Source organism: Falco punctatus (assembly GCF_963210335.1).
Source record: "Falco punctatus genome assembly, chromosome: 4".
In the NCBI taxonomy this organism is placed as follows: domain Eukaryota; kingdom Metazoa; phylum Chordata; class Aves; order Falconiformes; family Falconidae; genus Falco; species Falco punctatus.
The window spans coordinates 29,226,143-29,243,658 of record NC_137583.1 but is presented as its reverse complement, the minus strand read 5'-3'; the positions used below and the strand labels follow the sequence as shown (position 1 = coordinate 29,243,658).

General features: G+C 45.0%; 1 protein-coding gene across 4 annotated transcripts in view; it reads right to left on the bottom strand.

The window, feature by feature from the left end:
- Positions 1-17,516, bottom strand: part of RNF216 (ring finger protein 216) — an 81,350-nt gene that overhangs the window by 49,726 nt on the left and 14,108 nt on the right. For all 4 annotated transcript variants that reach the window (XM_080383862.1, XM_080383863.1, XM_080383865.1 and 1 more), the window contains exons 2-13: positions 16,263-16,391; positions 15,000-15,130; positions 13,063-13,935; positions 11,204-11,280; positions 7,397-7,499; positions 6,325-6,489; positions 5,241-5,355; positions 4,816-4,955; positions 3,817-3,867; positions 2,672-2,809; positions 1,528-1,676; positions 1,006-1,084 (exon numbers count right to left, since the gene is read on the bottom strand). In XM_080383862.1, coding sequence (XP_080239988.1) covers positions 1,006-1,084; positions 1,528-1,676; positions 2,672-2,809; positions 3,817-3,867; positions 4,816-4,955; positions 5,241-5,355; positions 6,325-6,489; positions 7,397-7,499; positions 11,204-11,280; positions 13,063-13,935; positions 15,000-15,130; positions 16,263-16,329 — 2,088 coding nt within the window. In that variant the 5' untranslated portion in view covers positions 16,330-16,391. The remainder of the gene's footprint in view (positions 1-1,005; positions 1,085-1,527; positions 1,677-2,671; positions 2,810-3,816; positions 3,868-4,815; positions 4,956-5,240; positions 5,356-6,324; positions 6,490-7,396; positions 7,500-11,203; positions 11,281-13,062; positions 13,936-14,999; positions 15,131-16,262; positions 16,392-17,516) is intronic.

The window sequence follows — 17,516 nt, the reverse complement described above, 5'->3', positions numbered from 1 at the left end:
CCGCCCCAAGTTCAGCTTTCACTACAGAATGCCAAGTTCACTGCTGGCAACTTCAACTTCTCTAGATAAGAGTTTTACTTTCTATTAATTTCTCAATACAGACAAATGATGGCAACGCATCACTACGAGAACCCAAAGCTATGGCAGCTACAAGCACAAGGCTAATGCACTCAAAAGGAATTTCAGTGATGAGCAGAAATCTCTGCTGGGGGACAGGCGGTTCCCTCAATCTTGCACGAGAATTCATTGTTGTGGCTAAAGTTACACAAGACACTTTGCAGCACTGATACTGTACTGCCTCGGCTCACTGGCACCATATGTAAGCAGGGTTCTCCATACATCCAGGAGACTGGGAAACACATTTTTGTGCTTGTATTTTTCCTCAGAACAGATGGTGCACAAGCAGCAAGTTTTCCCCACTCCATCCCCCCCATTGGACCTGACTATTCTCCCATTACGGTCATCAATAGATTTTAAGCACCACAAAGATCTTCTGCCCTTTGAACAACTCACATTTCAGTGAGTTCTTCCAAGGATTTTTGTCACTTCCAACTGAATCTGTATTCAGGCCACAGCAAAAAAGAAAAATGCCAATGCTAATTCTCTTAAGGATAGTGCATCAGGTTGTTTCAGCTCATTCTCCAGAAGTTTCATTAGATAAAGGATTACAACTTTGTTTTATGCCTTTTAAACATGCAGCTCCCTGTTCACCTACAACATTTCTGTATATGCAAGACAGCAACCTATGGCATCCATAAGCTTTTTTAGCCAACATCTTCCAAGGAAAGGAAGGAATGCTGCTGTCTTTATCGAGTGCCCTGAAATTCATCTGTCCAACCACAGGCTTTTATAGAACATCAGTAGGATCCGGCAAATAATTTGACTGCTGCCCCATGCAGCCACGTTAGATATTCATTCACCTGCTACTCAGAAGTATGAGCTGTCCTCCCAGCTCTCCTGCCCAACACTCCAGGAGAGACCAAATGGCAAGTATCCCCCAATTACCTTTCTGCAGCGGGGATTAGGGCAGCTGAACCGCTTCACATCACTGTCCAGCAGAGCCGGGAAGTTACAGAATGGACACCTACAGCCCAGAATAAGATGACATTAATGCAGAGTGCCAGTGAAAGCAGATTTAGTCAAATAGCTACGTGGTAGTTAATCAGGCTGCCAACCAAACCCCTGCTGCCAGGATGTGCTGACTACTGCCTTTTTGCTCATATTTCTTCCATCACTTCCCTGTTTGCAATCAAAATATTATATGCTCAGCACTGCTTTTGACCATGTAATTTAGAGGATCAGCATAGAGCTTGCAAGCAAGTCTTAGGGGAGACAAGTCTATTGAACTTTAATCTGCTCCTGGTCAAAGACAGACCAACCTAACAACAGACCTGGGAAGGCAGAAGCCTGAATTTATAACACAGCTCTTTGAAAGCTACCTTTCCCACAGTCAGCAGGCATTTAGGGTTTCGGGGAGCAATTTTCTACAACGGTAAGTGCAGTCTGCATCCTCTGCTGGACACTCACCTGACGAGCTCATCGGCACAGGCAGCAGCCACCTCCTCCTCAGCTTTCCGCTCATAGTATTTACAGAGGATGTTCTCCGGAAGCACTTTCTCCAGCTCACTGGTGGGGAATGAACATGTGCAACTGCCTTCCATGCAGCTGAGCTCCGACTAGGGTTGGAAGGAGAGCGCTCAGCTTCAGTACGATACCAGCAAAAGGCTAAAAGACTCAGTACCCAGAACATTTCCAAATAAACCAGTGCAGAACCTTAGAGAGAATACAGCTTCACTCAACAGATAACTGCCAGAAAATGGGTTTGCTATGGAAAGAACAGGATTAGTTAAACAAGCCAGGCTGCGCACAAACACCAGGCACGAAGATACTGTAGACAGCTGGGACCTCAGTTCACTCACACCAAGTCCACTGTGACTACAGGGCGGTCAGTTATTACGGTCTCTGCTGAGAAAAAGCACTCCGCTCACAAACAGCTTATCGCATTCTTTTCAGTACGGTCATTTACAGTAACAGCTGCCAGCTTATATGTTTACATGAAACAGATCCCAGGGTACAAAAGCATCCCACAGTTTGATCGCCATATCTCAAGGCAAAGGAGCACGCACACCTCAGAGCAGGTTAATAACTTGTTTATAGCTCAGCTAAGTACCAGAGTAATCACTAACTAAATTGGAGACTAAGAAGGTTAGAGGAACCAACCCCCAAATTAAGATGGGGTCACAGTGATATTACGAAGGACAAACAAACACTCTTAGCTAGGAGGAGACTGGCCAAGTCAGAGATAAGAGTGTGTTCTGTGCAGACACCACTGGTTTATTAAGTAGAAAATAAAAACCAGATGAGTGCAAGTTATTGTTGTTACTATGAATGGTGTACAACGTTTTCCTAATCTAAGTTGCTAAGCACAGAGCATAAAAGACTGAGGTTAACAAACCCGAAATCCTATTCAGCAAAGATCCCATTGTGAAGTTGTTGGCTTCACCTGATGGTGAGACTGACTTGTTGGATTTGGGTTTCAGGACACAATTCCGTCCAAGTACTTCCTGGGAAGTGCAGTTACGTCTGATTTAAGCAATGCTACACCAACAGCAATGTGATCTCCTGATAGCAAATTGCCTATTTTCCCCTTGCCCAGTTGGGAAATTCTTACCTTCCCAGAGCCGAAGACTGCCTCCTGAGCATATTTAATTAGGCACTCCTTGCAGAATAAGTGACCATCTGCACACTGAGTTAGCTCTTCAAATGCAAACTCCCCGTAACAACAGCGGCACTCTATCATCTGACCATCCTGCAGCCATAAACAGAGGTACTATCATCATCATCAGAACATCAATAGCTATAGCAACATACAGCCGCATACACGTGCAAGCCATAAATGCCAGCATTAATTCTAAAAAAGAGCAACAGATACACACCATTCCACTAGATATCTTCTTTGGCAGTCAAAACTCACTAAGCACAACCGGAAACTCAGTTTTAAGTAACTTAACATCTACATGTCCTGTTTGACAGGTTCCAAAAAGCTACAGAACACATGGTGTTTAGCATTTCTTAAGCTTGCAGGCTGAGAAGCATCTTGAGTTCGGGAAGCTGCAATCACAGGGAAGCAGCCCAGAGTACACACCATTCATATGGGGAAAACCAAGCTTCAGGTCTGTTGCCCTCTAAAGCTACATTTACCCATCTGCCTGGAAGGACCTTGTCTTGCTCTCTTCACTGCAGGGCTGGGGAAACGTGTCACTGTTAAAAAGCAAGTATACCCACTTCTTCGAAGGTCCAGCATCTTTTCCAAAGAAACAGGCATTGAGAATGAAAAGGCAATCCACAGCTGCTGAACCGATCTCTAACTTCCTCTGTTTAAAGGCAAAGACCTGATTTCCCCTGATTTTCAGGTTTTTAAGAGTCTTTTCTACAAATGAGGAAGGCCTTTCCACCGTCAGTGCTCCAACAACGGCATATCTGTTTCAAACAGCCATAATGGTAGCAGCAAGAGCAAACCTGGTACTATTCTATTGCAATATTTACTCTGGCCAGTAAAGATACAAGCAGCAGCTGACTGAATTACTACAGATCATTCCATGCATCAATACTGTCTTGCTGGACTCAGCTCTTGTCTACCTTTTCTGGAAGCCAGCCAACCACACACTACGCAGGTTTTGCCAGCTCCTCAAAAGCAGCCCAGTGCAAATGCAGCTTCAAAAAAGCTGCATTCCAGAAGCCAAAAGAGTCTGAAGTAAGTGCAGAACAGTGTCTATGCATAAGCTGAACTCAATGGACCACATTATAGATACTGACCTTCTGATATTGCTCCTCATTCATCTGCAGAGCAAGGAGAAAGTCTGCATGCTGTAAGAGAGACAGGTGCATCTGTATTTACGGAATAGATAAAGCAATTTTCCAGCCTCTACACTCTTGTAGATTACCTCAGGACTTACAAACCACCATAAAAAGCTCACTGTCTGCTTACAACATCACTCAGCCCATCCTTCCAATCCATTAAGCTATTTATGATTCAGCTAAAACAGATGGGAAAAGCAAAGGCAGCAAGAACAAAGAACCAAATTCTATATTACTGAGGGCTGCTGGTTCAGGTTTCCATGGGCAGAAACGATTTCTACCCAACGGGCCCCTCCAAAGAAAGCCCCAAGGAACATTAGCTTTGTGTTTAAAAGGGGATGCTATCCATCTGCCCAAGAGACAAGGATCTTTCAGTAGCTACTTTAGAAAGACTGTAGGTGCAGAGCTGTGAATGCAGTCTTCCCTCAGACTACAAGGGGAAGACAACATGCCAGCGGGTGTTGCAGGGTTCTGCTTCAAAACACATGGTCCTCAGCACGAGACAAGGCGTTCTGGAGACAGAACTGCCAACTTGCGGAAGGCAGAGAGAGTGGACAGACTGCCTTGGGCCTGGTGGTTGCTCACCACCACCACTGAGCTGCAATTACAAGTCCTAAAGCAGCAGAGAAGCCCGCTAACAGTTAGAGGAAAGAATGAATTGGTAGAGCTTTTACTACTTTGTAGCGCAAAAGGCTCAGAACAGTATTTGTAAAAGCAGCAGCTATGTATTTAAGGAAATACGAAACTCTGCGCTTGGCTTTTTTCCTTCAAAAATGAGTTAATTGGGAAGAGTCATACACGTTAACAGGTAGTGAAGAGGCAAAGGCAGTCAGTTATTCAATATTTTGTTCAGTGTTTGAATTTCTGCAAGAGGCAGATTTCCATGTTAAGGGCCAAGACCTCTACCATAGCTGAAGTCGTTTGCAACACAAGATGAAGGCAGCTCCTACCACTCACCTCTGCCATCTCTTTAACTTTCTGCTCATAGAATTCCTGCTCCAGTAGCACCGGTGGGAGAAGAGCACGCTTGTCGTAGGTCCTCCAGTGCCGTCTCTTATTCTCCAGAAAGAACATGCGCTTCTCAATTTTCACATCCCCTAAAGCAGAGTTAAAGACACAATGAAACAGGATGGAGCAGCCAGAACAAAGCTTAAACCTTTCTTCCTCCACACACCACCAGCTGCGTAACTTCAGCATCTCAAATAGCACCGTACCAAACAGAGGTACTAATGAAGAGTATCTCCAAAACAGATACCAGACAGTGACAGAAACGGAGCTCTTTCAGGACCGTATCCCTTTCCAAGGACAGCACTTTCTGCTGCAAGCCAGTTCTGCTTACAGTAACGATGCAGAGAGAACAAGACGCACAGCTTGGTATTTACCTTGCTCAAATTTGAAGTCTATATATGAATACTGATTCATTTCTTTCCTCCTTTTTCGTTTCCCACTGGTTTCGGGAGACAGCTCCTGCCATTTTTTGATAGCATCTGAAAAGGCCTAGAAAATAACATACAGACTTAAATCCTGCCTGTTCCTGGAAGAAAGCAGAAGCACATACTTCAAATTGAAGCACACTAAACACGCACATAAGACTGATCCAAAACATGAAAGCCCAGCACCCCATACAGAGGCAAGTATACCTTTCCTTTGCTCACCTTATTGCTTTATGTACTCCTAAAACAGCCATCCCACAAAAACCAAAATAACCGAATGATACTTCAAAACACCTCAGCTATTACTCTAACACAGCTGGTTTCCACTCTGATGCAACAGAGCTGGTTGGGCTTTTTTAAATAAAAAAACCAAACTCAACAGAAAAAAAGCTCAAATACTCAGTGCTCAATCAAGCAAGTGAAGAGACAAAGAGTTTTTGTTTTAGTTAAGTCCTGGAATAGTAGAGAAAGAAGCTCAAGCAAGAGGAACATATCAGAGGAGTAGATCCAAGCCAAAAGCTTAAAGCCACATTTACATTCAGTTTGTTGATACTTGAAACCGGTGTCTTCACAGCTCCAGGATATAGGGCTCATTCCACAAGTCATAATAAATAGAAACAGGACAGTGAGACTTGGGCTTCTTTTCAATTACATGCAGTCAGTTAACTAATAGCAGCAGTTAAATGTTTTAAGATTTAGCTAAATGCCTAGGCTTTACTGGCAATTATAGCACACTTCAGCGGTGACATACAGGAACACTTCTCAGTTTAATGCGTCACCTACCATCAACTAGCTAGTGTTTTCCCCAGTTCTCCTATTAGAGAAAAGTAAAAGCTACCTGCAGCGTTCCATCTAGCTGATAAATTTTGCAAGTCTCTACTAAATGGATTAATACTTCTTAGAAAAGGAAGAGTATTAAAAAAACCCATAACCACACACTAGCAGATGGTCCAGTAAGGCAAAAGACGTCACACTGCTCTCCACAGACACAAGAGATAACCCTAGGAAAGAAAACAGACTTGAAATGGAGAACCTTTCGTGTGATTGCATAGTGTCCCTTGAGTTCATGTAGCGCCCACTTGATGTCTTGGCTGCTCAGCATTTTGAAGTCTGCCATAAGGAGGTCAGCTGCCTGAATAAAGCACCGCTGGTCAAGTGGGGCGAGTTTAGAAAAGTCGAAGTAGTCCACTTTAGGCACCTAAGGAAAAAATGTGAAAGATGTAAAAAGGCTGGTATAAATACACACAAGAACACCCTTTCAGCAATCAGGACCTTCTGCAAGACCACCCAAAATTCAGGCTACACGGCACCCAGTCCTGAGCACCTGCCTAAGCAGCAGCTTAGAGCGCAGCACAGGTGTGAAGCCTACGGGGATACACATTGTGTGGGCAACCTGAGCCGAGCTGCACCACACTGCAGCTCTGTCCCCAGCTGGACCCACGCGATGGAGTTTAAAGCCATTGAACGTGGTTGCATGAGAGTGAGGAGAGGCTACGGGTAGGCTGCTATAAAGGGTGAACAACTATCAGCTTGAGGCTGAGAGATGCCTCCAAGAGTAGAAAGAGTTACTCAGCATTTCTCTCTCTCGGGCCACACACAGCTATTTCAGCATACTCAAAGTGGCTCAATTTTTTTTGTCAAATGGACTTAAAAAAAAAAAAAGAAAAATCATCAAGAGGCTGTAGGGAGATGTGCAGTTAGGAGGCTGAAAGGCAATGCCTAAAGGTCACACAAGAGAGACCTGAGGGCCGAGTCTACTTCATGTGACAGAATGACCATGGAATTCTTGCAGCACTTATCAAAATGAACACTTCAGCTGGGGGAGCTGACAGGCAGGCAGGGCAGAGGGTCTCGCTGAAGGCAAAAGAGCAGACACTGTGCAGCTACGCAACAGCAAAACAAGGAAGTCTTGGAAGTCATCTTGCAAGCAACTAACTGTTGCTATTTAACACTACCTTAAATGCACCCAGAAGCCTCCTACGAAAGTATGGCTCAAGCAAACACTCTAAAAACACATGCTAATAGAACCAGACATCCCAAGGTCCACTCCGGTTGAACAGACTGGATGAGAGGCATACTATAGATAAGGATACTCTCTCACTTGCCTTTGTTTCATCTTGGCTGGCAAGCAGGCTGCTGCTGGGATTTAAAACCACTCTGCCTTCCTTCTTTGGGTAATCTGGATTTTCCAGAAGGAAGTTACAAAGTCTGAAAAGATAAATATAGTTACTTCAGGGTTTGGGAGCTCAGGTTCATTCCTCGCTTGTCTAATTTTCAGCATCCTGTAATTAGGAGGCTAGGCAGGCAAGTCACAGCCTGCCCTGTAAGAACCAAGGGAGGTCCCAGACTATAGCAAACTGCAAGTAAATGACTGAGAATTGAGTAAAGAATGATTGTCTGTATCTATTTGCTTTTCCTTCTGCAATTATTTGTCTTTTGACAATTAAATTTATACTCATGAAGGTTTTACGGGTGAGCTACTAGCCAACAGACACCTCCCCATGCCAGAGGTAAACAGTTAGGGTTACTTCCCCACTCAGATCCACGGGTGAAGTCGTGGCAAAGCGGTACCTCCTTTAAGCACATGTCAAACCCCGCATGACTAAGAGTTGAGGCGTACTAACTTCCTGCTACTCTGGAATGAACGTGATGAAGACTGTACCAGAAAAAACAATGACAACACTAGCAGCATTAACTGAAACACAGCTGTCATCTACTGTGCCCAATACAAATGCATCTATGGAAAAAGAAGCATACAAACCCCTACAAAACCCTTGAAAGACCAATGTCTTCCTCAACAAAAGATTAAAGACCCTAGTTTGAATTAAAGCCTCCAGTCTCGATCTACTTTCACATTACAGCAGAGACGGAAACACGTTTAAACTGTGTTTACATGCAACGTGTACTCTGGATACAGGTTTCATTGTAATAAAGCTTGAAATCACACCAGCATTGTCCACTTCCACTAGAAACTGGTCTAGTGAGAATATAATTTAGAAAATCACTAACTGCGATTGCTGAAAAAATTGCATACCAGCCTGTAAATGCAGCATACCTGAGGTCTTACCACAAACAATCATAACTGTCAGGGAAATTTAGCTTAACTGAGTATTTCAGCTTAGAAAAGACTCTAGCAAATTGTTTCAGGATACCCCACTGCTGGAGATCCACAAATACTTCAGAAGCCCTTTTGACAGGGAAGCTTGTTGTAGGCTACCTGTCTGAATCAGACTGTCATAGCTTATTCTCCACCACCACTAACCAGCTGTGCTCACTGGGTCAAGGAGCATAAGCTGTTCCTCAGTTTCCCCAGCCTTAGAATAATATCCTTCTGAAAGGAGCTAGGACAAGCAATTAACATTTGTAAAACTTTTTGAATGAGAAGGTGCTAGGCTGCAGCAAAGACATAATTGCAGCTAATTTACATTCCTGATGTCAGAAATCAGTCCCTAATTAAGAAATCTGAACTGGCTTAAAGCATTAACCCACTATCAAGGCACGATTACTTTAGGCCTGCTTTCACATTCAAAGCAGAGGCATTTCTTTTTGTTTAATCAGGTATTGACATATTGAGCCAGAAGCTTTTGACTGACTGTGAATGCCTCTGCACACAAAAGCTGAATAGATGATACCCTGCTAAGAGGAGCTCCCACATCTTATCTTTCACATCGGTTGAAAGTTTTAAGACAATCATTTCAGAAAACAACAAAATATCTTGGCACTGAGTGCTTAATAGCTTCCAGCCCTCCCCCCGCATCCCTTTTACAAAAGATAACTGTTTTAATCCAACAAAACAGAAACTTCAAGGAGCTCAAACCACTGCAGCTCAAATGCAAGGGTTTCAGCTGGGGCACAGTCAGAATACATTTGAACTGTTCTGCATGTTGCCATTTCAATGCTCGGGATTTTCAGAGATGTTAACCTTCAATGTCTGACAATTAGTTAAGTGGGTCCCAGCGCGCAATGCACGCACACTCGCAGCACTGTTCATTAATATCTGCACCACAGGACACGGAGCCAGTTAAAAGCCTCATCCCTGCCCAAACCCAGCCACCCTTATTTATTATATTTCAAGCCTGATTCAGCTTGACATACCACGGAGATCAAAGAGACCCTGCCAGCGAGGCTGACCAGTGCTTTGACCCATTTGTTCTCATACAAAAGATGCAGTGACAACTCAAAAGATAGTTTGGTTAAAGGAATAAAAATATGGAGAAGAAATCTTTATCATCCAGTAAGTGGGTAACGCACCGCTGAGCAGACACTGTAGATGGCCTACAGGGAAGCCTGTAAGCACCTTTTCATCTCGCTGGGTCTGTGGCACACAATAGCAGAGAAGAGATTTCGGTAGCAAAAAGGGAAGGAACACATTAAGACTGAGAGAAGCCAATACTGGGATTTAATTCTACCAGGCTTCGCTAAATCCCTGCAGGACACAATAACGAGTTTTTTCACACAATCTGTGAGAGGGTCCTGCAGCCAGATGTCCAACTTCAAGAGCTCAGTCACCCTGAGGAATGGCCCTACCGCTCCCAACTCAAGCATCCACACTGAGGTGCACCAAGTACACGGTGCGGGCACCTGAAAGCCTCTCTCATGCAGACTACGCCACCGCTGCAGGGAAAGACCTTTTGAAAGAGAGGAAAGAAGTTACAGGCTGATGACTTTCTAACCAAGAAGCCCTACTTTGGAGGCACGACTTCACAACACAGGCAAAAGCAGCAGAGTAGGAAATTATGCCCAACGGATGGGATCATCCTTGCCAGTTAACTTATTTATGGTCCAGTAACTAATTCTAAGCCTCATGCACTTACACACTGCTTAATTAGTGCCCTAGTTAACTGGAAAGGGCATCGGATTCATACAAGATAGGGTGAATACTCTGGCAACCAACACCTATTCTTCATTCTTGTGTCACACAATAACCAGTTTCAACATGTTTGAAATAGCAGTGACAGCTGCAGAGGGAGAAAGAGAGAGGGGCCACCTAGCATCAGACACAAGTCACAAGTGATTTACTTCAAACCACTCTTCCCTCTGTGTTGCTGGTGCCAACACACGCAATCCTTCACCCTTCAGCTGTGCAAGCTTTACCCAAAGGCAGGGAGATGATGCAACTTATCATTAAGGTTAATGACTTTATTTTAAACTTTTGATTCTAACATGACTCCCAGAGATATCAAGCATGATGAACACCACAGAATTCTTCAGCTGCTAACACAATTGGGAAAGCAACACTCACCATGATTTTCCACTCTGTCTACTTCCCTTCTTGGCTTGTGTTTCTGCTCAGTTTGACCAAAGTCAGTCCCTCAACAGATATCTAGAATCAATCCTGCCAGCCCTTAAATGTGTTTGCTCTATTCTATCTGCAAAAAGTGATGTGAGAGAACTCAAAGAATACCACTGCTACTTGCTTCAGTAAAGGGGATAAAAGCCAGTATCACAACACTAAATAAGGGAGTCCAAACTGGTGTCAGCTTTACCTGGAAAAAGCCAAAAGCCAGTGAAATGAAGAGGTAGGAAACTATTTTCTTCAACTCAAGCCTCACCAACTCACCTTCATACTAGAGTTTTACAGAAGTCATCTGAACACCTTAATCCTGACACTCACCCTTTTTAAGAACCCTAGTAATAGTTAGGAGGAAATTATATGTAGTATCTTTAAATAAGCAAATTATCTTAAAAGAAGAGAAGCTACAGCACAATGTCAAACTTAGAGAGGATTTTTAAAAAGCTCTATTAAAAGGAAAGAAAAAACCCTAAACCACTGCTTTTTGGCACTATCACCACAGTGCTGACTCCCAGACTGGATATGCTCTAGAACAGCGTCATTAGCGGGCAGGGAAATGAAAATGTGACTGCAGCCAGACTGTTGTATGCTACACTTTAGCTCTTAGCTTTATACTTACACATTTAAGTCATAGCAGTTCTTGATGCTGATTAGCTCTTCAATATATTCCTTCTTCACATCTGGGAATCTTGCTTCCTACAGTAGAAAAAGCTAAAGGTTACATAGGTAGAGGAGCTGTGCAGCACAACCTAGCAACAGCACCAGAGACAGAGATTTATAGGTAATTATCTAGCACACTCCTGAGACAAGGGCCAAAATGAATTTCAAGAGACCATTTATATCCATCCTGCCTGGATACTGCAAGCTGCTGGCTTTCCTTTGCTCCACAGAAGGATTGCTAACAGCTCTTTCTCACAAGAAGAGCAAGGGCAGTGATGTGAGTGGCCATGAGCCCCTGGCCCAACGAGCAAGAGGCGAGGCACGTAGGTATGATCTACAACAGAAGAAAAGCTAATATTTACCTTCAGACAGAAGATTAAGGAGTTCCAGACTGTGCTGAAATACAACATTCCAAAGCAAAAAGGAAAAAACCCAACAATATTTATACACACCCAAAGCACGCAGAAACACTAGCAACAAGATCAGAACAGACAACAAACCTTTACTGGCATGTCTGTAAAAGCTCTCCCAGCATTAGCCATGCAGCAAAGAGCACCCTGTGCTGCTTTCTCTTGTTGGGTTCCTGTACAGGTATTGCAATTAATTGCACCATATGATATTTTGCTTTGCAAGACTGACTGGTCAGGGTCATCAAGCAATCCTGACAACGCAAGAGATTCTACTTGCCCATCTGTAGGCAAGTCGCTGATCAACAAGGTCTTACCTGGAAAGAACTGAATTTTGTTGGACTGCTGCTTAACGATTATTCTCCTCAACCCCAGTTTTCCCGAACAGAATCAGATATGGGATGTGGAAGGAAGATGTGGAGGGGATGGGCTTAGTGGTATACACTTGTTTACAAAAAAGTATTCCATAAGGCATCAAGAGAGACCCTTCCTGCCCAGTAAATCGAAGGGGAGAAGTGTGCATGGGGCAGGGTGGGAGGAACATTAGACCATGTGAAGCATCACCACTTTCTAATTTTGTTTTGTTTTTAAACATACACATTGCCCAAGCTGCTGAATACACCAAAGGTTAAAAGAGTACCCTTCTTGGTGGTTCAGTTCTTCCAGCTAGTGTCCCTCATGCTAAGTTTCACACACAGTGTCAGAAAGGAGCACGTGGAGTTCACTCACACAAGTCTTGGTGCTGCTTATCCAATAATCCCTCAGTGCTACTGCCTGGAAATCCACACCACAAGGCCAACCATTACCCACCCCTGACCACCATGGTGGCCTAAATGTGGCCACGGACCTAACTACTTCAGGAGAGCCTGCTGAAAGCAGCCGCAGCCCTCAGCCATGTACCTCCAAGCTCTGCCCCAGCCTCCATCCCTCTGCCAGTGTTCAGTGTCTCAGTTCTGCTCATTTAGCTCTACATCCATTCCTCAGTCAGCTCTACAGAGTTGGGTTAGGAATCTGCCAGACAAAAAAAATCCTACAGAACTGAGAGGGCAGTAGCCTTTAAGGGAACAGACCCAAGTTATTTCACCTTGCTGTGTCCCTGAGACCCTGCAATCAGTTTTGTAAAACCTCTATGGCCAAGAGCCCGTCCCAAAGCTAACAGTGCCCTCCAGATTCAGACCCTCTCACCACTTCTGCCGTAGGGCTGGGGCTAGTCTTTCAAACCAAAGTTTTCCAAGACAGTTCACTGCATGCTCTTCACCTGCTGCACAGCTGAGTCGCAGCCAAAACAAAGAGGATTTGCAGCTGAAGTCAGCAGGGATGTGCTGTGACCATGTGAAACGCTACACACCTTGAAAAACCTGTCTGAAAATAACAGGCACACAGAAGGCAAACTAGCCCTGGGAATACTTACTGTCTCTCTGATGAGCAGTGCAGTGAGGTCTTGGTCCTGCCCAGCAGCTCCTTGTTCTGGCACATTACTACAGCCAAGTTCATGAGAGCCCTGTGCAGGGAACGCTGGACCTGGCTGTTCATTGTCTATTGCTGCCTGCTGACCCATTTCTTCTGGTGGATGTGCCAGCTGGGGTGAAGCAGGACCTGGAATCCCATCCTGCTGTGGTTCAGGTCGGGGGAAGGCTGGCCCAGGAGCCTTCTCTCCACACGCCCTCAAAGATCCTGGGTCTGCTTCAGGTTGCCCTTGCTGAGGAGCACAACCATTTACTACAGCATGTGGCTCACCCTCCAACGGCTGCAAGTATGGGTGATCCAGCTGGCTCTCATGGATCTCAGGATTCTCACGGATCTCCAGGTCTGTGTTGGCTGTAGCACCTTTTCCTCTGGGGTTTTGCTCTGGCTCCAAGTCCTCTCCTTGCCATCCTGGGGCTTCTACCTTTTCTTCCTGTTGTGGTGGAAGGTCTGCATTCTCCACTCTAACCACTTCTCTGTTAACAACAGGCTGTGGACTCGTCTTCATTGCTGGAAGCAAACTTGGGCCAGGCTCCTCGTTACTTGTAAGTTCAAACTTAGGACCATTAAGCTCAGATGGTCCAGGCTGCTGCAAAGCAAAGGTCACATTCTTGTCCCAGCTCGGTCCAGCACTGCTCTCCACCATGTGATTATACCGGCCTCCCTGGCACAGCAGAGTCGCTATCTCATCTTGCAGATATACGCTTCTCAAGGGCTCGACTGCACTTTTAGATCCTCCTTCTCCCACAGGGTTTGCACCCTGCCATTGAGCAGCAGGTCTGATGACATTGGGGCGCAGAAGCTGCTGATGCTTTGGGATCTAAAAAGAAGATAGACAAGAGTAAGCAGGAGTTCTTCTGGCATGTCAGAATCCTTGCTCCAGATGATCTTTTGTATCTAATCAATTTCTGATGGGAAACCAATGAATAAGGCACCTTGCTAAACAGTTTTAAGGCATAAAACTGCAATCTATATCTCTTAGTTTCACTGAACTCCATCCTCAGTCTGTCCCCAGGTGCTAAGAGAACATTTGGCAGAACCAAGGATGCACAGGACTTTCAGAATGGAATAATTTCCTAAGCTCACATCAGTACCCACTTCCCTCCCAGTAAAACAGTCTGGGAAGGAGGAACTAACTGATGGCATATTTGCATTCTCACCAGTTTATTTAAACGGGCAGGAACCAAAGCTCAAAACATTGATCTCTGGCCTTGTTCTTGCTTCTGGCAGACAGAATGCTGTATGCCAACACTCTGAGTATCCTGTGCTACCATTTTCAACTAAGAAACAGAAAGGTCAGCTTTGCAACCCATTTCCTCAATGCCTCTAGTTAATATATTCTTAATATAGCTTAGATACGAAGTTAGACACTTAAAATAGTCAGGATAAGCTAAAGCCTTTGGCCCTCCTCTGTGTGATTGCCTGTACCAGTGGAAAGGGATTTATCAGGTGGGCTAGCTTTGTGAAACTGCAAAAATGTAAGTGCCTGCAACAGCCCAACAAGAATCCAAATAGCGCAGAGGAATATAAAGCATACAAGGTCAAACAAGGCTTGTTTTGAAAACCCACCTTCTAAGGAACATCAAATCCTCTTACAAAGCACTACCTTTCTGGATTTAGATAAATAACTTTATGGAAGCTACAGCCTTCGTTAAGTAGAACTTAACACTGCAATTTAGCAGGCTAGTTCTCACCCCCCACGCCCAAAATACGATTAAACACTTAAAGACAGCAAAATGCCAGCATTTCAACATTCATTTCAGACATCTAAAGCAAATTACTGTAACCGGACAGTACTCTCAAAGGAATGCATCAGGTATTTGCACAAGAGTCGGCTATAAAGGCCATCAATAAAGCAGGGGAAGCGAAAGAATGAAAGATTACCGTTGCCAAGATGACTACATCGTCATCATCTTCCTCATGCTTCTGCTCTGCTGGCGTTTCCAGCAAGGGTAATTCTTCATCCGAGGAATCTGATATCATGATAAGACCTTCATCCCTGCGGTTTATGCAGTCTGTAGTAAAGTAAGTAAAGTTAGCTATTTGCTAAAGGTAAATAACTGAAATTACAGGGCACAAGTACCGAAACATCTGAAAAAGCCACCTTCACATTTGCATTGCAGCAACAGGGAAGAAGCGCTCAAAAAGGTCACTGGCTCCTCGCAAGTTACTGTTAGCACCACTCCTACCTCTCTCGGCCCTCTGACCAAAACCCCTGCACCCACACCAGCACATGCACCAGTCACTCTGACACTTACACAGAAATTCTTCTATCCCAAATATCAGCACAAGTCAAGCTGCTGCAAAAGTTATTCCAAACAAGCTACCTATTCCTAATTTCTGTAGGGAAGTCCTGAACTTTCAGTATCTCAGGGACGATTCCTTTTCTTTTATTAATGTGCAGTGCATTCTAGAGGAGAGATAAGGTTCTTCATGCAATTTGGCCTCTTCTGAAAGAGTGTGACTTTGCAGGAGTACCTTATGTGAGACTGAGATAGAGCCCCTGGCGCTGGGTACAGAAGATATCCTGCGATTAGATGACAACCTTGTCCCTCAAGGCCTGTCAAGGGTGGAATACACATGCTATGCACACAGTACAGAAACAGAGGGTTTCTGTACTGCAGAAAGAGCATACAACCATGCCTTCCCTGTGACGTGATACAAAGTTTTGGCTTATACTTTAGCCGAAGTATTCATGAGCGTTCATTTATCACCTTTCAGGCATACACAGAAAGCATCATTTTGAATTCCACTCTTGGAGGAACAGGTGCCAATGCATGCAGCCCTACGAGGATATGAACGCAGAGCCAGCCTCTCTCCTATGAGGTTCTCGGAAAGGTGGAACACCATACGCCCCTTAGATCTGCCGAAATACCTCTACATGGCGTTCCCAAGAAGTTAGCAATCTGCCTTAAGGCAGTACAACGTGAGAAAGACCAGAGCCAAGTATTTTGCATGTCTGCATAAAAAGAAAGACTTTTGTGTAGGTGGCTGGGAAGTGTAACAGAGCAGCGTATGACATGGCAAACCAGACCACTAGCCAGCCCCCACTAACAGCACTCCTGCCAGCTCAGTGTCTATGAATCCTGCCGCTTGTAAGCAGTTTTACAAAAAGAGTTTCAGAAATACACACAAATCTGTACTCACCTTTCCCTCGGTGACTACGGAAGCTGTTCAAGTTAATTACCTCTTCATTTCCACCTTTCTCTGCCATTTTGAACAGCTGTACTGAAAAGCATCAACGCCCAGCCATGGCAGTCAGGCTCACACGAGGAACTAGAAAACAAAACAGAAACAGCAGAGTCAGGCAAACTCAGCAGCACCCTGACCAAGCTTTCCCAAGACTAAGCTGCTCGATCATTTGGGGGGTTTCTCCTGGCCTTCCCAGTATGGTCCCTCCATGAGGATACTTTTCCATACCACCTTCTCAGTGCCTAAAAGCAGACACGTTTGTTATCTTCCCTTCCGACAGTTAAGAGAGCCAACTGAGGAGCGCAATCAGGCCCGAGGAGCCTCTCTGAAGATGACACGAAGACGCTCGCAGCTACGCAATCACAGAAAGGCAGGGAGGGGGGAAAATGCAGTTCTGTTCAGCCAAGACTCAAACCCTCCCCATATGTGGATCTTCTCCCGTTTCCAAGTCAAAAACCTGATGCATCATCTCACACAGCGGTGTTACTGCCACCATCTACTGGTGAGAGCAGCGAAAGCCTCTCGCCTGAGCTGCCACGGACAACACCATGTAAGCCCACAGCTCATCCCCCACAGCACCCCACGCCATGATGTCCTACCACAGACAAGTGGTGAACAGCCCATATTATGGGCCTGAACTGGCAGCTCAGCTGATGAAGAGCTGAGCCACACGGCTGAAACGGAGCCACCAGCATCACACCTTCCATGCCCTTATGTGCTTCCAAGCCGAGGGAAGACTTCAGAGGGACCAGAGATGCTCTGAGCTCACTTCCACAGCATCCATGCTGTTGGCATGTCGGGAGGAAGCCGCACCCCTGGCAGGGCAGTATATAAGCGTGTGTTTTGTGCCTGCACTGTGAACAAGTCACATTTACAGAGCACACTTCCTTGCCACCATCTGCTGTTTTAAAGCAAAGACCTCCCTGGTTTAGGCACATTCCCTCCTCAACAAGGGTTTGGTACAAATTCCTGAACACGCCACCTGCTCTCAAACTGAAAAGAGCACGACAGGGATCAGGTTCCCCCACAGGACCGAGCTTTGGGGACTAAAATTTGCTCCCCCCACCTGTTCTCAGAGAGGCACAATGAGACGGCTGGAGGCTCCCAAACAAGATTAAGAGGTCAGAGGAATCACTGCAACCTGAACAGTAGGTTTCCATTTTATGCTCTGTCAGCTTATAGCTCTCAATTCCACTATTGCAGAGCAGC